Source organism: Choloepus didactylus, chromosome 8 (assembly GCF_015220235.1).
Source record: "Choloepus didactylus isolate mChoDid1 chromosome 8, mChoDid1.pri, whole genome shotgun sequence".
In the NCBI taxonomy this organism is placed as follows: domain Eukaryota; kingdom Metazoa; phylum Chordata; class Mammalia; order Pilosa; family Megalonychidae; genus Choloepus; species Choloepus didactylus.
In genome coordinates this window covers 107,923,629-107,948,024 of record NC_051314.1, presented here as the reverse complement: position 1 = coordinate 107,948,024, position 24,396 = coordinate 107,923,629, and the positions used below count along the sequence as shown (strand labels likewise).

Sequence of the window (24,396 nt, the reverse complement as noted above, 5' to 3'; positions counted from 1 at the left end):
ACTGTATGGGGCTTGCTTTAAACAGGAAATATATGCATAAGAAAAAAGTGCTACATAAATTCCAGGAATATTTCCAATTATATGTTTTCTACTTACTATCCAATTTTCTAATTTATAATGTGAAATTCTTGTGTAAAATGTCAATGGGTTTAATGGTTTTTATAAAAAATTAATTATGCTCAAGAAATGAGTGGTGGAGAAATTATCCAACGTTTAAATCATATCAAGCCCAAACATAGGTCCAGGGCTCATTTACTCATTCTTTTTTTTTTTTCCCCCTTCTAAGAAATCAGTTTGTCACCTCCACTCACAAATTACTGGCAAAGCAAGTCACTCGGTCATGCTCAAATTCAAGGGGGCAAGGAGTGTAATCCTCCCATTTGTCCAGGAAAGGAAGAGAACTGGAAATATTGTTGAACTCTAGTAATGCTACCACACTGAGAAGTAAAATAAAATGTTTGTTTTAAAAACTATCTTACTGCTTGCTCACAGAACATTTTAACTATAATGAGAAATTTTTAAAGAACAAACCATTCATTTTCTCACCTCTCTAATATCAGCTGTACACAGGATAGTGGGTTCTTCTCCCCTATGCCTTTTTAATTTTTACATGGTTGTAATCATATTTTAATATTTCTAAATACAATTCTTTGTATTTAGTATTATGCCATATCTATTTTCCATATTGCTGTATAGTCTATAATTTTTGATGCTGGTATAATATTCTAAATGAGAGTGTCCAAACAAATATGTTCTTAGAAAATCTAATAATTCCTATTCTGATTTGATATCTGTATCAATCTAGTCTAATGTTCACTTGTGGTTAAAGAAGGTAACCCAATAAAACAATACATTTCATGTTTTAGAGCACTTTTAGAAAAACCTGATACTTCTGGTTTCTCCTAAAATGACAAAGGGCTATGGACCAAAAAAAGAAAAAACAAAAACAAAATCACCACACCTGCTTGGTTCTGAGAAAATGTTACTAAATTCTCAAGAGACAATTTATTCCAATGTAATAAGTAATTAGCTTGAAAGTCCAAGAAATAGGAAAATAAGAACAGAAACCAGCTGAAGGCATATGATTATTAAATTGCTCAAATAATACATCTAAAGATGTCAAATTTTAAGAGGAATGTAATATATAAAAATCAATTTTTATAAATATATTTTTAAAATATATAAATATAGTAACAATTAATTTTTACTTTATAAAATTCTTTCTTATACAACCAAAAGCTGAAGAAGTAACAAACACATAAGATAATCCTTCAGGTTGTGAAAGTATTTACTGCAAGTTTTCATTTAATGGTAAGTTCCCTTCAATGCGTTTGAAATTTAATAAACATACAAAAATTAAATTGCTTCAAAGCTTTCCAGGGGTGTATTTAATATACGAATGAGCAATTCCTGTACTGAACTTTAGAATATTAAAGAAACTGGCTCAACTATGAATTGTGATTTTTAATGGAAGGCAAGAAAAACAAAAAACACATTCAAAACTGACCCACTGGCAATTAAGTGGCTTTCAGTTTCTAGTTGTTGAGGGAACATCTTGAGAATGCTTTAGTGAATCTAATAATACTTGTTTACATGAAGAAAAAAATATATAAATATATATTTTAATGAGCCCTACCTTTTGTTCTTCAACATCACCTTCTTCCTCAACTTTTACTTCTTCCTCATCAACTGAGACAGACCCATTTTCCTGTTTAGACCCTTCTTGTACCTCTTTGCTGGCCAATGGTTCCACAGCACTTTTATCTTCAGCTCTGACAGGCTCCGTTACTGTGGGAGTTTGTGCCACATCCAGTGGTGCCGGAACAGAGCACAGTGGAGTAACATGATCATATCGAGTATGCAAAAGCCGTAGAGCAATATCACTTGTTGCTAATATCCTTGGAATTTCAAATCCAATCTGTGTTTCAGAGAATCTGACACTTCTGTACCTGTTAATAATTAACAAAAAAGATGAGGGCCTAAGAAACTCTAGGTTTGTTGCAAATTTGTGCCTAAGCAGTATTTCTCTCCACTTCAGTTTCATTCCAGTTTTGGAGTTCCAACTGTACTTGCTTTCTTTGTAGCATTTGAACCCAGTTGCCAATACCTTCCTTCCCACTCTCCTGGGATCCATGATCCCACACTCCTTCTCCTCCATCTCTGATGGCTCCTTCTTAGTCTCTTCTGTATGGTCTTCCTCTCAACCACCCTTAAATGTTGATACTAGTCAGTGCTCCATTCTAAGCCCTCCTCTTCTCCCTCTACATACTCTCCCAGGATATTATGGTTCCCGTGGCTTTAATTACTATTTATATCAGAGGATTTTGACATTGGTTCTGTTTCCTGGGGTGGACTGGGGAGAAGGGGCATCTCTGGATAGACTCTGAAAGGTCTAAAATTGCCTTTCCATATGTGGGAGTACATGTAAATTACATGAAGCTCAGAAAAGTCCACGACTTCCAAACAGTGAAGAACCATTGATCTATATGTTGATGACTCAAAAATATATCTCCAACTTAGATTTCTCTCAATACCTTCAGTCAGTTGCATTTTGATATCTCATAGGTGCTTCTAACTCGAGTCTAACACTGAACTCATCATCTGTACAATATATACCACTATCACCATTAAAATAAAATGAAATGTGTTCTGCCTTCACTATTCCTTATCTTAGTAAAAGATGCCACTTACTTCTCTTCATAAATCAGGTAATTAATACAGGGCTGTTCACTTAATTGTTATTCTTTTAAAATTGTATTTCTTTCACTCTTCTGTATGTGATACATTTTATATCTTTACTCTTCTACATGTGATATATTTTACAATGAAAAAGGTTAATATATTGTTTCTGGTTAGAATTAAAACCACAGAATATTTTGTAGCAACTAGAACTTGGAAATCATTTAATTCTTTCCTTTTACTAAATATGGAAAATAAAGTACAATTTTTCTGATATCATATGGTTTAATCTTTTCAGAGCTGGGACCAGAATCTAGGCCTCCTAACTTTCATTCCAGTGATTTTTTTCCCTAAGACTCAATGCTATATTAACTCAATTAATTTGAAATATTTATGATCAAGCAGCAGCCAAGTAATCATGAATTTGCCTTTATAATCACCAATCCTCGGAAAGATGTTGCTTTATTGAAAATTCTAGAAAAAAATCGCTTTAATGTTAAAAAAAATCACAGAAATAAAAATCTATTATCTTTAGCAATTCACAAAGTTAAATATATATTTTCTTAAGTTCCAGATTGCCATGTAGAAAGCACCTATCTTCCTTTTTTTTTGGAGGAGGGAATAGGAAAAGAGAGGGGGAAGGAGGCCTGATCAAAAATTTTTGAGTCAATACTCATATTAGGCAATGACTTTACATACACTGTTTAACCTTCAACCCAACCCTATTAAGTAATATGAGCATCATTTTACTGCAATATAACTGAAGCTCAACAAGGTTAAGTAAGTTGCCTAAGGTAAATGGCAAGTCTGGGATTCAAACAGCAGTTGGCTGATTCCCTAATATAGACTTTTCTGAAAACACTATGCTGTTACACAACAGGTAACCTACTGCCCAGCATACATGGTGAGACTCTATTGGGAAATTATCAACCATGGGAGCACCTTGGATTCTTCTTGAGGTTTGCCCACACATAAAGAGTAACATATTCATCTTTAATGATTTTTTCCATATTTCCACTGTCCAGATCTGCTAGAGTACTAGCTTGCTGTAAAAGAGAAAGAAAACATCATAAAAGGTCAGAGGCCTCAAAAATTATGCAATTTAGCTAAGTTATTTTATCACTTATGTGTTGGATTCCCTTCATTACCTAAGAAAGTAAGTAAAAATAAGATTCAATCAATATAACAAAGAATCATTTTTAAAGATTATTGAAAGGTTGCAAACATATTGCCTTAATTAAATGTACCTTTCCTTTATGACTCAGTTTCTCCTAATGTGTCTAAGGATTAAAGTTGCTCTCTATTCCCAGATAGCACCTGTGAATTAATATTAAATATTACCTTTTTCAATCTTAACATGTGACTCAATTTTCATTTTAAATGTACACATGCTACTTTATCAGTACCATATTAAAACACAGACTGTGCTACTGCAAAAGGTAGCCTATTTCTAAACATATCAAACTTTAGAAGGCAAAAATATCTCATTTATCCAATCCATATGATTGGAGTCCTTATAAGCAGACAGAGTCCTTATAAGCAGAGGAAATTCAAACGTGTTCAATTCAGTAAAAGCCAGAAGTCAGAAGAAGCTGGAGAATGAGGCAGATAACTATATCATGGAGGAAGAAATGCAAGCCAAGGAACCCAAGGATCATGGCAAGCCAACATCAAAATGCTACAGAATCCAGGAGAAAGCTTGGCCTGAAGAGATCTTGACTTTGGACTTCTATCCTCCAAAACTGTAAGACAAATCCTGCTGTTTAAGCCAATCCATTGTGTAATATTTGCCACAGCAGCATTGGAAAACTAATACAACTGTCTTCTAGGCCAAATGAGAATGAAAGACAAAACAGCCAAAGCAATGCATGAATGTAGATTGATTTCTGATTTAAAAAATAAAATGAAACAAATTAAAAGCAGCCATAAATGATATTAATGGGATCTTAGGGGAAATTTGAATATGGACTGGATACAGATGATATTATGGAATTACTGTTAATTTTCTTGGGTATAATAGTGGCTTTGTGGTTATTTGGAGATTATTATTAGTGCCAAGATATTTGGTGATGAAGTGTCAATGTCTACAATGTACTTTTCAGTGGTAGAGGGGAAAATAGATATAGAGCAAATATATTTTTAAAAGTACTGAGTCTAGGTGTAGGGTATATAGGGGTTGTATATGGTACAACTCTTTCAATATTTATATTCAAATGTGATATTTTTGAAAAATATTTTTTCTACAACTAAAAAGTCGTAGAAAAAAAGAGACTACTAATGATTATAATCTTGTGTCAATTGATTTAAGTAGAGGGAATATCTGATATACAATGCTTTGTGAATGTGTTTTCCTAGTGATAGCTAAAATATGTGCTTACTCTAGCTGAGCTTAGCAATCTACTCTTTGTACTTAGTTCCAAAGGACATTAACCAGACCTTCTCAGTTCTGCTTACAAAAATAAGATAAAACAGGATCAAGAACAGCCTGTGGCCCAGTGAATCAGTGACTCCCTCCTCAAAAGACAAAAGTTTGACATTCTTGAGAATCAACTAAGAAAAAGTCATGAAGACCCTGCACGTAAGAGCTTGCACATCAATATCTAAGACTAATCACTGAAACAAGAACAATAAGATGTACTTAAAACACAGGAGGAGAAATTGCTCATGCCCTCCTCACAGAAATTCAATGTCACCACTGACCTAATCTGCCAATGTCTCTAACCTCACCTCCCTAATAAAAACCCATGTGCCAAAAAGCCTGGCGTGACTCTCCCTTGAGCACACCCCCACTTACCCCACTTACCCCTTCCATAAACTTTTCTCATTTGCTTATCCCTACTTATCTCATCCTTGAATTTCTTCTAGCAATGAAATGTGGAGCCTGAAATGGGGGCTCCTATAACAAAGGAGCTCTGGTTATACCCTCACATGTGTACCCAATATATTTTCTGCCTGCTTACTCTATGCTTAACTATGTCCTTGAATTCTTTCTTGTGGCATGGCCAAGAACCTGGAAGCTGAACCTGGTAACAGTAGCAAACTTAGTAAATCTTAACAAGTATAAGAAAAAACTGGACTTTACATCTGTAGTGTTTTATTTATTTAAAAATAAAATACTGACAGTTGTCACATCTGGATAAATATATCATTCTAGTGGCTTTTCCATAACTTTTAAATTATTCACAAAGAAAAGAAAAATTACACTGGGTTATTTTATTAAATAGCATACATTTTTTAACTTTTTATTTTAATAATAGCATATAAGCAAAATATCACACTTACTCTGAGAAGTATTTCTGTGGCTATGTTAAACTTCAGGTTAAGTAGCTCCTGCAGTTCCAGAATTGATCCTTGGTACTGTTTTATAGTTTTATCTTGCAAATCATATGATGGAGTTTCCAACAAAATGAATTTCAATTTCTCAATTAACTATAAAGAGAATATCTACATTAATTCTCTAACAAAGAGTCAAAGGAAAAGTGAAAAGAGGGGTGTTCTATCACTTTTGAATTGAGGAATGTGTACTCAGTAAAACAGAGAAATCCTTTTCTGCATCCATTCTGTAATAAGATCATGGAAAAATATTACCTCCTCAAACTCCTCCATAAGGATTCTTAACTATGTGTGACAGAGCTGTAATTATGCTGCCCTGAAATTAATGTAATTAGCAAGTTGATAGATGAGACTGTTTTCCATTACCTAAGACTGGAACAATAGTAAAAACAACAACAACAATAATGATAATCACAATGAGGAGAAGGAGAAGAAGGTGGGAAAGGAGGAAGAAGAGGAAGAAGAGGAAGAGGAGGAGGAGGGGAAAGAGGAAGAGAAGAACTACTAATGAATGCTTAGTGTGTGCCAGGCACTGTTCTAAACCCTTTCTATATTTTAATTCATTTACTCCTTATCATAACCGTATGAGGTAGAGCTATTATTGTGCCCATTTTACAGAAGAGGAAACTGAGGCACAGCTAGCAAGTAGCAGAATTGAATTCTGAACACTGACTGACACAGGTAATACACAGAACATTTCTAAATTAAGGAGGTAGCCTAATAGTGGAGGGCAGTATAGGACTCAGGCAAGAATGCTGGGTTTTGAATCCTGCCCCACCTCTTACTAGAGCATGGCCTTAGGCAAACTGTGTGTCTCAGTTTCCTCATTTGTAAACCTATATCACATGAAGGGCTATTATGAAAATTAAGTGAGTTAATATTTCTAAAGCCTGGCACATGGTAAGCACTATGTAAGATTTGCTAAGTAAACACATTCCATAATTTGGAACTTGATTACCATGGGGTATTTTCCTTCTGTTACTATAACCCAATTCTTTCTGTTTCTCTTGTGGCTTCCTGCTTTAGTTTCCTATTGCTGTGACTATTTTCCTCTTCTGTTTCCTGCTTGGCTTTACTTATCCCATATTCCCATATTCCCTAATTTATTACTTCTATTTCTGGACCTCACACTCTTGTGATGGGAGGCGTCACTCCAGCTCAACACTGGTAAGCTCTAGTGCTACTTCCTGTTGCCTCCCTGCTAACTGCAGGGCACAAAGTTCCCGGCCCAGCAACACGCCGAGGCAGCCTCCTTGACAGAAATGATGTGCTGTAGAAGGAACACTGTATGATGAATCTGCTGTTGTGCCAAACAGCTCAGAGGGCATGGCAGGCTCTTTGGGGCTTTTGTAAAGTCAGAGAAAGAAAGATCTTTTCTCAGTGGGGACTCAGAGTGGGCCTTAGGCAAGTCATTTAATCTGTTTTTTCATATGTAAAATGAATCTCATAAACTTGTCCAGATTAAATCAGGCAATGTATGTTATAAGCACGCCCAGTACTTAGTGAGCATTCAGTAAACATTAACAACAATCTTCTTTAAAAACTTCCAATTTAAGTCACATCTTCATTATCTGTACCTCCACATTTTGATTCCCAAGTTTGGAGTGTGGAGAAACCCCATTTTATGGGCATAGCAGAAGCAACAAGAAGCACAAATATGTTGTGAACAGAAGTAAAAAGCATTAGAGGATAATAATTAGACTAAGAGAAGTGAATTCCTCCTCTAGTTTCTATTATTATGTAGGTGTGTCTTAAGAGTGGATTTCTTTTTAATTTTCCTATTTGGGATTTGTTGGGCTGCACAAATCTGAAGATTTGTATCTTTCAACAATTCTGGAAAACTGTCAGCCATAATTGTTTTGATATTGTCTCTCCTCCATTCTTCTATATCTTCTTCTGGTACTCCTTTTTTAATATATATATTTTTTCATGAATATCTTCTATTTTTTAGAGAAGTCATATTCAACATAATTTTTAGCCCTTCTTACACTATCATAATATGACTGTTAACTGCTCTTTCATATTTTCTATCTCCATCTTTCTGTCTGTGCTGTATTCTGGTAAATTCTTCCATTTCAACTTCTGATTCACTTTTTATCTCTTCAGCTGCATTTTTTTCTGCTATTTAACCTGGCCACTAGTTTCTAATTTCTTCATTTGTATAAGTATTATTTGGTTTTCTTTCAAATTTGCCTAATTATGTTTAAAAATCTCTTAATCTTCAATCATAATTTGAATATCCTCTTATATTTCTTTAAACATAAAAATATTTATATTCCAAACTCAATAATTATTGTATCTCTAGTATTTGCTCTTCTGATTCTAGTTTTTAATATTTCTCGTGGCTCATTCATGATGGATTGTTTTCTCAAGTGTTTTTTTTTTTTTTTTTTATCATCATTTTATTGAGATATATTCACATACCACGCAGTCATACAAAACATATTGTACTTTCGATTGTTTACAGTACCATTACATAGTTGTACATTCATCACCTAAATCAATCCCTGACACCTTCATTAGCACACACACAAAAATAAAAAGAATAATAATTAGAGTGAAAAAGAGCAATTGAAGTAAAAAAGAACACTAGGTACCTTTGTCTGTTTGTTTGCTTCCCCTACTTTTCTTTTTTTTTTTTTTTTTTTTTTTAATCATTTTATTGAGATATATTCACATACCACGCAGTCATACAAAACAAATTGTACTTTCGATTGTTTACAGTACCGTTACATAGTTGTACATTCATCACCTAAATCAATCCCTGACACCTTCATTAGCACACACACAAAAATAACAAGAATAATAATTAGAGTGAAAAAGAGCAATTGAAGTAAAAAAGAACACTAGGTACCTTTGTCTGTTTGTTTGCTTCCCCTACTTTTCTACACATCCATCCATAAACTAGACAAAGTGGAGTTTGGTCCTTATGGCATTCCCAATCCCACTGTCACCCCTCATAAGCTACATTTTTATACAACTGTCTTCGAGATTCATGGGTTCTGGGTTGTAGTTTAATAGTTTCAGGTATCCACCACCAGCTACCCCAATTCTTTAGAACCTAAAAAAGGTTGTCTAAAGTGTGCGTAAGAGTGCCCACCAGAGTGATCTCTCGGCTCGTTTTGGAATCTCTCTGCCACTGAAGCTTATTTCATTTCCTTTCACATCCCCCTTTTGGTCAAGAAGATGTTCTCCATCCCACGATGCCGGGTCTACATTCCTCCCCGGGAGTCATATTCCACGTTGCCAGGGAGATTCACTTCCCTGGGTGTCTGATCCCACGTAGGGGGGAGGGCAGTGATTTCACCTTTCAAGTTGGCTTAGCCAGAGAGAGAGGGCCACATCTGAGCAACAAAGAGGCATTCAGGAGGAGACTCTTAGGCACAAATACAGGGAGGCCTAGCCTCTCCTTTGCAGCAACCGTCTTCCCAAGGGTAAAACTTATGGTAGAGGGCTCAACCCATCAAACCACCAGTCCCCTATGTCTGTGGTCATGTTAGCAACCATGGAGGTGGGGTAGGCGAATACCCCTGCATTCTCCACAGGCTCCTCAAGGGGGCACTACATCTTTTTTTTTTTTTTTTCCTTGTCTGTCTTTTTTCTTTTTTTTTTTTTTAACTTTCCCTTCTTTTTTCAAATCAACTGTATGAAAAAAAAAAGTTAAAAAGAAAACAAACATACAATAAAAAAAACATTTCAAAGAGACCATAGCAAGGGAGTAAGAAAAAGACAACTAACCTAAGATAACTGCTTAACTTCCAACATGTTCCTACTTTACCCCAAGAAAGTTACATAATATAGCAACATTTCAGTGAACTTGTTCCTACTACATCCATCAGAAATTAACAGACCATAGTCATTTCTGGGCATCCCCAGAACGTTAAATAGCTTATCTGTTCTTCTTGGATTATTGTTCCCCCTTCCTTAATTGCTCTCTACTGCTAGTTCCCCTACATTCTACATTATAAACCATTTGTTTTACATTTTTCAAAGTTCACATTAGTGGTAGCATATAATATTTCTCTTTTTGTGCCTGGCTTATTTCGCTCAGCATTATGTCTTCAAGGTTCATCCATGTTGTCATATGTTTCACCAGATCGTTCCTTCTTACTGCCGCGTAGTATTCCATCGTGTGTATATACCACATTTTATTTATCCACTCATCTGTTGGAGGACATTTGGGTTGTTTCCATCTCTTGGCAATTATGAATAATGCTGCTATGAACATTGGCGTGCAGATATCTGTTCGTGTCACTGCTTTCCGATCTTCCGGGTATATACCGAGAAGTGCAATCGCTGGATCGAATGGTAGCTCTATATCTAGTTTTCTAAGGAACTGCCAGACTGACTTCCAGAGTGGCTGAACCATTATACAGTCCCACCAACAATGAATAAGAGTTCCAATTTCTCCACATCCCCTCCAGCATTTGTAGTTTCCTGTTTGTTTAATGGCAGCCATTCTAACCGGTGTTAGATGGTATCTCATTGTGGTCTTAATTTGCATCTCTCTAATAGCTAGTGAAGCTGAACATTTTTTCATGTGTTTCTTGGCCATTTGTATTTCCTCTTCAGAGAACTGTCTTTTCATATCTTTTGCCCATTTTATAATTGGGCTGTCTGTACTATTGTCATTGAGTTGTAGGATTTCTTTGTATATGCAAGATATCAGTCTTTTGTCAGATACATGGTTTCCAAAAATTTTTTCCCATTGAGTTGGCTGCCTCTTTACCTTTTTGAGAAATTCCTTTGAGGTGCAGAAACTTCTAAGCTTGAGGAGTTCCCATTTATCTATTTTCTCTTTTGTTGCTTGTGCTTTGGGTGTAAAGTCTAGGAAGTGGCCTCCTAATACAAGGTCTTGAAGATGTTTTCCTACATTATCTTCTAGGAGTTTTATGGTACTTTCTTTTATATTGAGATCTTTGGTCCATTTTGAGTTAATTTTTGTGTAGGGGGTGAGGTAGGGGTCCTCTTTCATTCTTTTGGATATGGATATCCAACTCTCCCAGCCCCATTTGTTGAAAAGACCATTATGGCTCAGTTCGGTGACTTTGGGGGCCTTATCAAAGATCAGTCGGCCATAGATCTGAGGGTCTATCTCTGAATTCTCAATTCGATTCCATTGATCTATATGTCTATCTTTGTGCCAGTACCATGCTGTTTTGGCAACTGTGGCTTTATAATAAGCTTCAAAGTCAGGGAGTGTAAGTCCTCCCACTTCGTTTTCTTTTTTAGAGTGTCTTTAGCAATTCGAGGCATCTTCCCTTTCCAAATAAATTTGATAACTAGCTTTTCCAAGTCTGCAAAGTAGGTTGTTGGAATTTTGATTGGGATTGCATTGAATCTGTAGATGAGTTTGGGTAGAATTGACATCTTAATGACATTTAGCCTTCCTATCCATGAACATGGAATATTTTTCCATCTTTTAAGGTCCCCTTCTATTTCTTTTAGTAGAGTTATGTAGTTTTCTTTGTATAGGTCTTTTACATCTTTGGTTAAGTTTATTCCTAGGTACTTGATTTTTTTAGTTGCTATTGAAAATGGTATCTTTTTCTTGAGAGTCTCTTCAGTTTGTTCATTTCTAGCATATAGAAACATTACTGACTTATGTGCATTAATCTTGTATCCCGCTACTTTGCTAAATTTGTTTATTAGCTCTAGTAGGTGTATCGTTGATTTCTCAGGGTTTTCTAGATATAAGATCATATCATCTGCAAACAATGACAGTTTTACTTCTTCTTTTCCAATTTGGATGCCTTTTATTTCTTTGTCTTGCCGGATTGCCCTGGCTAGCACTTCCAGCACAATGTTGAATAACAGTGGTGACAGCGGGCATCCTTGTCTTGTTCCTGATCTTAGAGGGAAGGCTTTCAGTCTCTCACCATTGAGTACTATGCTGGCTGTGGGTTTTTCATATATGCTCTTTATCATGTTGAGGAAGTTTCCTCCAATTCCTACCTTTTGAAGTGTTTTTATCAAAAAGGGATGTTGGATTTTGTCAAATGCTTTTTCAGCATCTATTGAGATGATCAATTGATTTTTCCCCTTCGAGTTTTTAATGTGTTGTAATACATTGATTGTTTTTCTTATGTTGAACCATCCTTGCATGCCTGGAATGAACCCCACTTGGTCATGGTGTATGATTTTTTTAATGTGTCTTTGGATTCGATTTGCAAGTATTTTGTTGAGGAGTTTTGCATCTATATTCATTAGGGAGATTGGCCGGTAGTTTTCCTTTTTTGTAGCATCTTTGCCTGGTTTTGGTATTAGATTGATGTTAGCTTCATAAAATGAGTTAGGTAGTGTTCCATTTTTTTCAATGTTTTGAAAGAGTTTGAGTAAGATTGGTGTCAGTTCTTTCTGGAAAGTTTGGTAGAATTCCCCTGTGAAGCCATCTGGCCCTGGGCATTTATTTGTGGGAAGATTTTTGATGACTGATTGGATCTCTTTGCTTGTGATGGGTTGGTTGAGGTCTTCTATTTCTTCTCTGGTCAGTCTAGGTTGTTCATATGTTTCCAGGAAATTGTCCATTTCTTCTACATTATCCAGTTTGTTGCCATACAGTTGTTCATAATATCCTCTTATAATTTTTTTAATTTCTTCAGGATCTGCAGTTATGTCACCTTTTTCATTCATTATTTTGTTTATATGGGTCTTCTCTCTTTTTGATTTTGTCAGTCTAGCTAGGGGCTTGTCAATCTTGTTGATCTTCTCAAAGAACCAACTTTTGGTGATATTTATCCTTTCTATTGTTTTTTTGTTCTCTATGTCATTTATTTCTGCTTTAATCCTTGTTATTTCTTTTCTTGTACTTGGTTTAGGATTGGTTTGCTGTTCATTTTCTAGCTTCTTCAGTTGATCCATTAGTTCTTTGATTTTGGCTCTTTCTTCCTTTTTAATATATGCGTTTAGTGCTATAAATTTCCCCCTTAGCACTGCTTTTGCTGCATCCCATAGGTTTTGGTATGTTGTGTTCTCATTTTCATTCGTCTCTATATATTTAGCAATTTCTCTTGCTATTTCTTCTTTAACCCACTGATTGTTTAGGAGTGTGTTGTTTAACCTCCAGGTATTTGTGAATTTTCTAAGTCTCTGATGGTTATTGACTTCTAATTGTATTCCATTGTGGTCAGAGAATGTGCTTTGAATAATTTCAATCTTTTTAAATTTATTGAGGCTTGTTTTATGTCCCAGCATATGATCTATTCTGGAGAAAGTTCCGTGAGCACTAGAAAAGTATGTGTATCCTGGTGATTTGGGATGTAATGTCCTGTAGATGTCTGTTAAATCTAATTCATTTATCAGATTGTTTAGGTTTTCAATTTCCTTATTGGTCTTCTGTCTGGTTGATCTATCTATAGGAGAGAGTGATGTGTTGAAGTCTCCCACAATTATTGTGGAAACATCAATTGCTTCCTTTAGTTTTGCCAATGTTTCTCTCATGTATTTTGTGGCACCTTGATTGGGTGCATAGACATTTACGATTGTTATTTCTTCTTGCTGAATTGCCCCTTTTATTAGTATGTAGTGGCCTTCTTTGTCTCTCAAAACATCCCTGCATTTGAAGTCTATTTTATCTGAGATTAATATTGCTACACCTGCTTTCTTTTGGCTGTAGCTTGCATGAAATATTTTTTTCCATCCTTTCACTTTCAGTTTCTTTGTGTCCCTGTGTCTAAGATGAGTCTCTTGTATGCAACATATTGATGGTTCATTTTTTTTGATCCATTCTGCGAATCTATATCTTTTAATTGGGGAGTTTAATCCATTTACATTCAACGTTAAAACCGTGAAGGCATTTCTTGAATCGGCCATCTTATCCTTTGGATTATGTTTGCCATATTTTTCCCTCTCTCTATTAATATCCTTTATTGTACCCATACCGAATCTCTTTAGTACTGAACCTTTCTCCAAGTCTCTCTGTCCTGTCTTTGTTTCTCTGTCTGTAGGGCTCCCTTTAGTATCTCCAGTAGGGCAGGTCTCTTGTTAGCAAATTCTCTCAGCATTTCTTTGTCTGTGAAAAATTTAAGCTCTCCCTCAAATTTGAAGGAGAGCTTTGCTGGATAAAGTATTCTTGGCTGGAAATTCCTCTCACTCAGAATTTTAAATATATCGTGCCACTGCCTTCTCGCCTCCATGGTGGCTGCTGAGTAGTCACTACTTAGTCTTATGCTGTTTCCTTTGTATGTGGTGAATTGCTTTTCTCTTGCTGCTTTCAGAACTTGCTCCTTCTCTTCTATGTTTGACAGTGTGATTAGTATATGTCTCGGAGTGGGTTTTTTTGGATTTATTCTATTTGGAGTTCGCTGAGCATTTATGATTTGTGTATTTATGTTGTTTAGAAGATTTGGGAAGTTTTCCCCAACAATTTCTTTGAATACTCTTCCTAGACCTTTACCCTTTTCTTCCCCTTCTGGGACACCAATGAGTCTTATATTCGGACGTTTCATATTATCTATCATATCCCTGAGGTCCATTTCGAGTTTTTCAATTTTTTTTCCCCATTCTTTCTTTTATGCTTTCATTTTCCATTCTGTCATCTTCCAGGTCACTGATTCGTTGTTCAACTTCCTCTAGTCTTGTACTATGAGTGTCCAGAATCTTTTTAATTTGGTCAACAGTTTCTTTAATTTCCATAAGATCATCCATTTTTTTATTTAGTCTTGCAATGTCTTCTTTATGCTCTTCTAGGGTCTTCTTGATTTCCTTCATATCCCGTACTATGGTCTCATTGTTCATCTTTAGTTCTTTGAGTAGCTGCTCTAGGTGTGTCTCTTCTGGTCTTTTGATTTGGGTGCTTGGGCTTGGGTTATCCATATCGTCTGGTTTTTTCATATGCTTTATAATTTTCTGTTGTTTTTGGCCTCGTGGCATTTGCTGAACTTGATAGGGTTCTTTTAGGGTTTGTAGACCAGTTGAAGTCCTTATCTCTAATTTATCAGATCTACAGCTTCGTGGAGTAGACTTTCTCTAACTAACCAGCAGGTGGCGTCCACGAGCCACCTGTTCTCCACAAGCCAGATCTCCCCTGCTTAGCCTTTTTGGTGAGTGGGGGAGTGAGTCTTGTGGGGTCCAATTGGTGTACCAAGCTTGCGTGTGTAGTTGGTGTTGCCTGCCCTGTATGTGGGGCGTGTTTCTGGGCAGTCGGGGAGGGGGGGTGGCCCTAACAATCAAATCTCCCTGATGATCCTAGAGTTTTAAAGCTACTGCAATAGTCTAATCCTTCAGTTCAGTCCTGCCACAGTTTGTCTCTGCCACTGACCCACAAGTCTTTGGTATTGGCGTATGGCTCCTGAGACTTGCAAGTGGGCCCCTCTTCCAGGCTGTGCACCCCGGGTCCTCTGTTGAGGGATGACTGTGCTATGTCACAGGTGAGTGCCGTCCCCCCAGGGCAGTTCTGGGCTGCTGGGCTGTGTTGGGAGGCTCCCAGTCTGCTCAAATGATGGCTGAATGGGGCTCTGTTAATTCACACTGCTCCCCCTTCCCAGCTCTGGGACATTCAGCTGAGGTTGCAGGGAAGGCTAATGTCCACGCCCAGTTTTGTGGTGTGTGCCTGTTATTTGAAGCACTTCCGTCACACTGGGTTGTCTGGGGCAGCTCTGGGCTATGGGGCTGGCGATGGGCAGGAGTGTTTCCTGTCCACCAGGATGGTGGCTGTGAGCGGACACCCCCCTTTTCTTGGGAAGTTGTGTTGTTTAGTGAATTTTCTCAGCCACTGGATTATTGCCTTTTGTCTCAGAGCTCTCTTAGTTCTGCTCTTGACTTGACGTGCCCAAATTTCAATTCTTTGAAGCTTTCTGTATTGAGCTTCTTAGAGTAATTGTTTTAGAAAAAGCAAAAAGGATTTAAAAAAAAAAAAAAAAAAAAACGGCCCTCCTCAGAGATCTAATGGGTTATTGAAATGCTAATAGCCAAAGCAACCAGGGCCATTAAGGAAAGGTGCACAGGGCAGAGAGATCAGCCTTGCTTCGGGATTTGCATATGCGCCTCAAGGCCTGATCTCCGCCCTTCCCCTTTCTGTGTTCACCAGAACTCCAAAAATCCTCTGCTTTTATTTTGGAGTTTTTCGTGTTGTTTTTTTTTCTATGCCTGTCTCCTCTCTGCTGGGCTGGCTGCTCTCAGAGTCTCTGGTGTCTGGTCTCAGTCTATCTATGGTTGGAGTTTGAATCAGTAGAATGAGTTTCCGATAAGAGCAGCCACTGCAAGTCTCCCTTCTCCTTCCTGGAGCTGACAGCCCCTCCTCCCCTGGGACTGAGCCTGGCAGGGAGGGGCGCGGGTCCCCTGGCCGCAAAAACTTACAGATTTCGCTGATCTCAGCAGTTCCACGTTTTCATGAGTGTTGTATGAAGTATGCCCAAAGACAGATTGCTCTGTGGTGTCCAGTCCACGCAGTTCCTGGCTTTTTACCTACTTTCCTGGAGGAGTAACTAAAACATACAGCTCACCAGTCTGCCATCTTCGGGCTATGTATCTCAAGTGTTTTTTTTTTCTGTTTGTGTGTGTGTCTGCGCGCGCGCTCGTATTTCTTTGGATTTTAGTCATAAGAATGTTTGAGATCTGTGCCTAAGTGTATTCTTCCAGAGAGAATCTGTTTGCTTCTACCAGGAGCCTGAGAACACCAGCAAGCCATGACAATTTTAAATTAAATTTTAGGCCTGGATCTTTAGATAGTATGAATTCCAGCCCCAAATGTGTGTGAAGACCAGTTCATGGTTAAGAATTCTCTTTGTTTCCCCTCCACTGAGCTAAAGATGAGCCAAATAAATTTTCTTATCTTCTCACTTAGCAGAGTAGATTTATTCCTAATATCCACAGCAAATTTGAGGCTCCCGGATACAAGTGTCATCATTGATTCAACTTCTTACCTTACAGGTGCCCCATGCTTTGACTCCTGATGGCCCTTTAAACCAATGCTAAGCCACCAGGGTTAGTAGAGATATTCTCTGGCTTCTAAATTTGCTTACTTTTCTGAATTGTTTTATGGCTGCCAAACTCCTCATACTTTCTTGTGAGGTAGGCAATGCATTTAAAAAGTCATTTAAAAAAAGTTATTAAAATATTTTCTTCCAGCATTTTTAAGTGCATTGTAAAATAAAAGGTTCTCAGGCTAGCCCATCCACCCTATTTGCAGAAACAGAAGTTAGGATGTTCTTATCTTTATACCAGCAGTGTCTTTAAAAGAGTAGGTGCCTGGCACACAATAAACATTAAAACAACATGTTTACTGAATGACTGAGTGATAGAAATTCCAGCTGAGTATAAAATCATCCACTATTTTTCCCCCCAAAATTATCTACATAAGTGTATACAATCTGAATTTTTTTTTTTGCTTAGACAGACATATAATCAATGTTTTACATTCTTTTATATTGACCTTATCTCAGGTGGCAAGTGGCTTTAAGAAGTTGTAAAAATAAAAATGAAAATGAAGGGATTAACAAACACCCCTCTCTACAGCCAAGGGTCCAGAAGCAGTAGTTGTTATTAATTGGAAAAAAATGCATTCAATTTTTTTCTAGTTCTGGAGCCAATATCAATTTGTAATATAAATAATTTAAAATTATAGGATAATATTTAAATACTTACATTGAGCACTAGTTTACCCTTCTTAATCACTTCCTCAAAAGTCTCATTTATTTCCTCTTTCCACAAACTAATGAAAGTATTAATTTCTTGTGGTATTGAAGGATCAGGGCTCCCATCACATTGAATGTAGTGTTTCCACTGTAGAATAAAAATCTTTGAAGGTTCATAACAATGAAAACCCGAGCAAAAAATAAAAAAGGGCTACTTTTTTCTTGAAATATGAAGTCTCATAACCCAGTTTTCTCAAGTTAGGCAAAAACATATGATGATTTTAGTAACTTGAAATACCTCCAAAATAACCAAATTTCTTTTTATCAAATAGTTTCTAGTTCTCAATAATTCAGATACATAGAACTTTTATTTACTATCATATTTTTATTTGTAAAACAATATTTAGGAGTTGGTTTGGTTTTCCCTCTCTAATTATATAGTTTCTGCATTTGCAAAATCCAACCCCTGGGGTAATTTAATTTCTACTTCCCAAATTATTACCAACTGTTAATCACCATTGGCAAGTTAAACAGACTAAAACTCACTCTTGTGGTACCAAAGTATTTAGTATATGTCCTTCCATTCATTTTTTGGTCTATGCATATTTTACATATCTGTAATCATATACATAAACTAAAAAATTATATAATCTTCATTTGCAATATTATAATTTTTCAATTTTATTTTGATAATCATCCATTTTGTTTCCAAAGTTATGCTGTTTTGAGTAACACTAGATTGTCTTAAGCCAAAACTTTTTTATTATAATTTAGGAGAATTTCTAAGGTATAGATTCCCAACAATTGAATCAAAGGGTATAAAATTTTAAGAATTTTGATAAATATTGAAAAATAGCTTTCTACAAAGCTGTATCAATTTATTTTGTCACAAGTGATATGAAAATTTTTATGTCTGATAAGAGTTTTTTTAATAGGCAAATTGCAAATTTCTTGGGATCAAGATGGTTATCAGACTATAAACTTCCTCTTGTCGTACCAAAGTATTAGTCCAAAAGAAAAACAAATCAGTCTTACCTGAGAAACTAATCTAATGTCTCGTTTCAATTTCTCTGCTTTAGGATAACAACATTCTAAAAAACACAGTTCTTCAAGTTCTTCATGTCTCCTTTCTAGATCCTGTTACATGGAGATAGATAGATGCATCTGCTCTTTAATTTTAGCTTTGTGTTTCACAAATAGCATCTAAAATTTACATGGCTAAATATATAGTTTCAAAAGGCATATTAAAATTGGTTTGAATGTAATTGGTATTTTCAAAAGGATTCATCTGTTTAACAGTGGTTTGCAAAGTGGGTCAGCAAGATTCTCTTGTATTCTGTGAGATCAAAACTATTTTCATAAAAATATCAGGCATTATTTGCCTTTTTCACAGTGTACATTTGCACTTACGATGCAAAAGCAGTAAAACTGCTGGTACCTTAGCACAAATCAAGGTAGTAGCCACAGACTATACTAGTAGTCAAATTCCTCATGGCCACACACTTGATGAAGTGAAAATTATTAATTTTATTAAATCTCAACCCTAATGTACATGTTCTTTTAATACCTCTGTGATAAAATAGGGAGTATGCATAAAGCACTTCTGCTGCATATCAGAGGACAATACTGTCTTGAGAAAAAACACCTTGTGCAATTATTTGAGTTATGAACTGAACTAGCCACTTTTTTCATGTAGCACAATTTTTACTAGAAAAAATGACTGACTAAAGATAGTTATTCATGCATACTTAAATATTTTGGCAGGCATTCTCTCGAAAGTAAGTGAATTGAGTCTGTCACTTCAAGGAAACAACTCAAAATATTTACTGCCAATGAAAAAAAAATTCAAGCTTTCAAGAAAAAATTAGAATTTTAGAAAACCTGTATCTACCATCATGAGTTTGACAGTTTCCCAATATTTAAAAATTTTTCTGAGTTAACTGGAGATTATATTAATGGATGTAATTTTCTGAATAGTGAAATGTGTCAATATTTGGAAAGAAATAATTCAGTAAACCAAATTTTTTCAAACTGCCAATGCCATTTACAAAGTCATACATGGATATAAGATCTTCTCAGACTGAAAAGCAGCTCATTGGATTTTAATGTACCAGAGGATAAGTTTATGATATAGTTCCAGATTCCACATTAAGACATTATCACTAGCTGAGTTTTGGTACAGTATCAAAAGACTATGAACAATTATCTGAAGGCTATTTAAAATATTCCTCCTTTTTCCAACTACACATCTGTGTGAGGCCAGGTTTCCTTCACATACTTCAACAAAAACAACATATGGCAACAGATGGAATACTCAGGTAGACATGAGAATTCAAGTGTCTTATGTTAAGCCAGATATTAAAGAGATTTTCAAAATGTAAACAATTTAAAAATGTATCCAAGTTCACTCCTTGCCCTAATTTTTTTTGAAACTACTAATTTTCATGAAGAAAATGTTATGTGAACATATTTATTTATGCTTATTAGTGTATGTCATGATCAGTATTTAATGTGTATTAATAAATGTTTTTAAAATTTCTGTCTTACTTTCTAATGTAGTAAATATGGATGGATGTAATCCACATAAACAAAAGCTCCTTGAGGACCTCAATAATTTTTAATTGTTTAATGGGGTTTGCTCCTGAGACCAAAATGTTTGAGAAGACTCTGATGACCAAGTGAAGTGAAACTAATAAAGGAGAAGTAGAATTTGAATATATTGAATTTTTTTTCCTGATCCCTGTTAAATTCTCATGGTTAAAGGCATGGACTTGGAAGCAAGACTGCTCAGGTCCAGTTCTGATTCTGTCACTTATTAACTGCTTAATTTTTCTATGCCTCAGTTTCCTCAAATGAAATGGGCATAATAACATCACATTGTAGTAGAATTGAGTTCAACTGTTCATGTAGGCCTAAATATGACTGGTAGCTTTGGGCTGATAATGACATTCAGTGGCCACTGATAGCCACACAGTTTAAGCCTCCATTAATAAAGTTATTTTTATTTACTTTTGCTTCGAGCTGTTGCCATTTTTCTTTTTCCTTTCGTTTTATTTCAAGCTTTTCCAGTTGTTCTTTTTCGTGTTTTAAACGAGCTTCCTCTAATGAACAAAAACAAATCAACAACAACAAAAAAAGGTCAGTGATCAATTAACTGTATTTTTAAGCTGTTAAATTACTCCAAAATTTTCAAGACATGGTAGCACTGATATATTTTATAGATGCCACAACCTTTACTACATGGTAAAAAATGAGGAAAGTGTTAAGATTTTTTTTCAAAAAAATAACTCTCATTTTCTGGGGAAAAATAGCATCCACAATATTTCTCTTCTCCAAAAAGTTTGTAAACATCCAATAATGATTTTAACAAATAATAAATGACAGATTTATTGTGAGTAATTAAGGAGAGCTAAAGTCTTCTGGAAAATTCCATAGTCTTGTGACATCTACATCATTAGAAGCAATTACTGTAATCTCTTGCTTATACTACTAAAAACAAAATATCAAATGTGTTGAAGAATATGAGCTTGACCCAATATAAGAAAACATTCCCTGAAATACAGATCTTGACATTGTATTCTGATCAGGAGTCACCTAAAAGATTTATGTGTATACATAACAACCCAAAATGGATAGACTTTTAAAAACCTGCATCTTGATCCACAGATGTTCTTAATGCTAAAAGCTACAACCACTTGGAGTGTTCAGATTTCTTAAATCACTTTTTTGGTATTTTAATTAACCAACACTTATTAATTTTTAATTGTCATTTTTTAACAAATGAAAGTTCTCTGTTAATTTGGAAAATATATATTGTTAAATAAGAAGAACTTAAGAGTGCTGTGTTTATTTCTTGCTAGTGTATATTTCCTATACTTAATGAATTTGTGTTTCAGAATTCTTATTGTACCATCAGCATGATTGCCTCTATTTTCATCAGTAAATAGAAACACTTCAAGATAGGGTTGTGATATTTAGCAAATAAAAATACAGGACATGCAATTAAGTTTGTATTTCAGATGAACAGTGGATTTTTAGCATAAGGCTGTCCCAAATATTGCACAGGACAAATGATCCCAAATTTTCCATCGTTTTACTGAAATTCAAATTTAACTGGGCATCCTGTATTTTACCCGGTATCCCTACTTCAAGATATACCTAAAACTGATTGGTGTTTTCTAATTTCACTCTTTCTGGGTACCCTTTCAATAGTAGGTACTGTTACAGAACAGATTAGATTACAAAAATTAAAGAATTTTTATAAAATACTGAGTGGATTATAGAAATATCAAACTATTGCCAGTATTACCTGAATATGACAATAGTATCGCTATGTATTTTTGTACCTTCCTCTTTCAGTCGTTTCTCTTCCTCCTCTTGTAGCTGCTTCAGTCGCTCAGCTTTGGTGATTTTCTTTTTCTGACCGCCAGACTTAACAAAGGCCACAACATTAAAAAAAGAAAAAAGATTGTTAACATGCGTCCAAATTACTTGCAAACACATCTCCTCAAATAGAAATCTTGGAAAACACTTTTTGCTTTCCTTAAACCCATCTTTCACCCATTCATTCAATAAATTGAAATTTCCAAAGTAGTTATTCCAATTTATAATACCACAATCACTGTCCAAGACAGTATTTGCTAATTTCAGTACTTTTGCTTTATCTGTTAGTTTTTTTTAATGTAGTTTTTTTTTTTTTTTTTTTTTTGATGTAGACATCTTTACCAGCCTAAGGAACATATTAACCTCTTAATATGGTTAATTACCTTAATAGCGTATCTAATTCATTCTAATTGTGTTCGTTTAATTTTCTTATAGTAAAACAATTCTTTTTGGGAAAAACCAAATTGGGTCATGATTTATTATCATTTTACATATTACTAGATTGAGCTTGCTAATATTTTGTTTGGGAGTTTTAAATTTATGTTCATGATTGGGCTTTCATTTTCCTTTCTGTTACTGACCTCAAGTTATCAAGGTAACTCAAAATGAATTTAGGGAGTACTCCCTCTTTTTTCATGCTGTGTAAGAACTTGTATAAAAATGAAATTACTTATTTGCCTTTGAATGAAGAACTAGTTAGCAAAGCCTTGTAGACCCAGAATTTTCTTTCTGGGAAGATATTTCATCAAATTCATTTTCCTAAACAGTTATAGGATTATTCAGGCTTTCTACTTCTTCATGAAAGTTATTTTTTTTCTGGAAATTTGTCCAATTCATCTAAATTTTCCAATTTATTGGAATAAAGTTGTTCAAACAATGTCAAATAATGCTAAGTTCATTAATTTTCAGTCTTCTTTCCTCTTTGGATATAAGTATCTAGGGCTACACTTTTCCCTCTAGGTCTTGCTTTAGACACATTCCACAAATTTTAATATTTTTCCTTAACATTGAGTTTAAAATATTTTCCAAATTACATTATATTTCTTCTTGACCTACACCTGTATGCTTTTTAAATTTCAAAGCATCTTATGGGAGGGGGAGCCAAGATGGCAGATTAGGAGAGAGCGAGCAAAATTCTCCTCTGTGAAAAACACTACATAAAGGACAGAAAGTGCTCCAGAACAGCAGCTCCAGGGTTCCACCAGCTGGGCAGGAACTTCTACACCTATAGTGACTGTGTGCATGGAGAAACTGAGAAGCTGCATTTGGAGACAGGTGAGTATTATGCCTGGAAAGCCGCCAGAGAACGGGCAGCTGGAGCTGCAGTCAAGCTTGGTGGAGTACCGTTCCATGCCCTGTGCACCCTCCTCAGTACCTGGAGTGGGTAATAACCTTCACAGACCCACAGGCAACAGCCCCCATTCCAGGAATCAACCTTTGGAGCAGGCGGACAATTGCATCTTTGCAGCTGGCTGGGAGACACCCCCTCTCAGCTCCGTGGCTGAGAGCTTCCTTGAGGTAATTCAGGATTCAGCAGGCTTGTGATGGTACCCACTCTTCCCCCATGGAAACCCACAGTGTGCACAGTCTAGAGGCAGGGATGCTGCACGGAAGTGCCAGGAGCCCTCCCCCAACTCCAGAGACTCACAGGCCCATGGCAGAGAGGGACTGTGGGGATTCTGAGCTGGAGGGTCAGACGCACAGCTCTGCGGCCCCAAGGTACTCCACCCGCAGCCCCAGAATGGCCGGGACCACTGTGTACTGGCGCGGACTCCCTGCTAAACTGCACAGGGCATACACCCCCTCCCACATACACAGGGCTGGTGATCCCTACTGCACATGGAAAACTGGTGCACTGATTGGACTGCCACATGGTTTGGGCCCCCATTCAGTGCACAAAGTTGGGGAGAACTGGCTTAAGGGTAAGAGGTGCCTTCGGAGCACCATCTGCTGGCAGGTCAGGGAAAGTGCACTCCACCAAGCTGTAGCTCTGTCAAATTACAGATAAATGTTCAAATAAGCCTGCATATCCTAAAAGAACCCTATCAAGATAACCAAATGCCAAGAAGCCAAAAACAACAGAAAATTATAAAGCATATGAAGAAACCAGAAGATATGGATAACCCAAACACCCAAATTAAAACACCAGAGGGGACACAGAACTTGGAACAATTAATCCAAGAAATACTCACAAACATCAACATCATGGCTCAGGATATAAAGGACATGAAGAAGACCCTAGAAGAGTATGCCAGTTTGAATGTATTATGTCCCCCAAATGCCATTATCTTTGATGTAATCTTGTGTGGGCAAACCTATCAGTGTTAATTAGACTGTAATTCTGTGAGTGTTCCCATGGAGTTGTGCCCCACCCAACTGTGGGTGATGACTCTGATTGGATAGTTTCCATGGAGGTGTTACCCCACCC

General features: G+C 36.2%; 1 protein-coding gene across 6 annotated transcripts in view; it reads right to left on the bottom strand.

Moving 5' to 3' along the window:
* CFAP94 (cilia and flagella associated protein 94) overlaps positions 1–24,396 on the bottom strand; it is a 97,384-nt gene that overhangs the window by 41,430 nt on the left and 31,558 nt on the right. For 2 of the 6 annotated variants that reach the window (XM_037848102.1, XM_037848103.1), the window contains 7 exons: positions 21,932–22,016; positions 20,595–20,686; positions 18,621–18,722; positions 17,596–17,733; positions 5,962–6,108; positions 3,622–3,725; positions 1,637–1,949 (listed from right to left, as the gene is read on the bottom strand). In XM_037848102.1, the coding sequence (XP_037704030.1) occupies positions 1,637–1,949; positions 3,622–3,725; positions 5,962–6,108; positions 17,596–17,733; positions 18,621–18,722; positions 20,595–20,686; positions 21,932–22,016 (981 nt within the window). Of the gene's footprint in view, positions 1–1,636; positions 1,950–3,621; positions 3,726–5,961; positions 6,109–17,595; positions 17,734–18,620; positions 18,723–20,594; positions 20,687–21,931; positions 23,051–24,396 lie in introns of those variants that run through there. The other 4 variants (XM_037848106.1, XM_037848104.1, XM_037848101.1 and 1 more) reach the window with 4 other exon arrangements.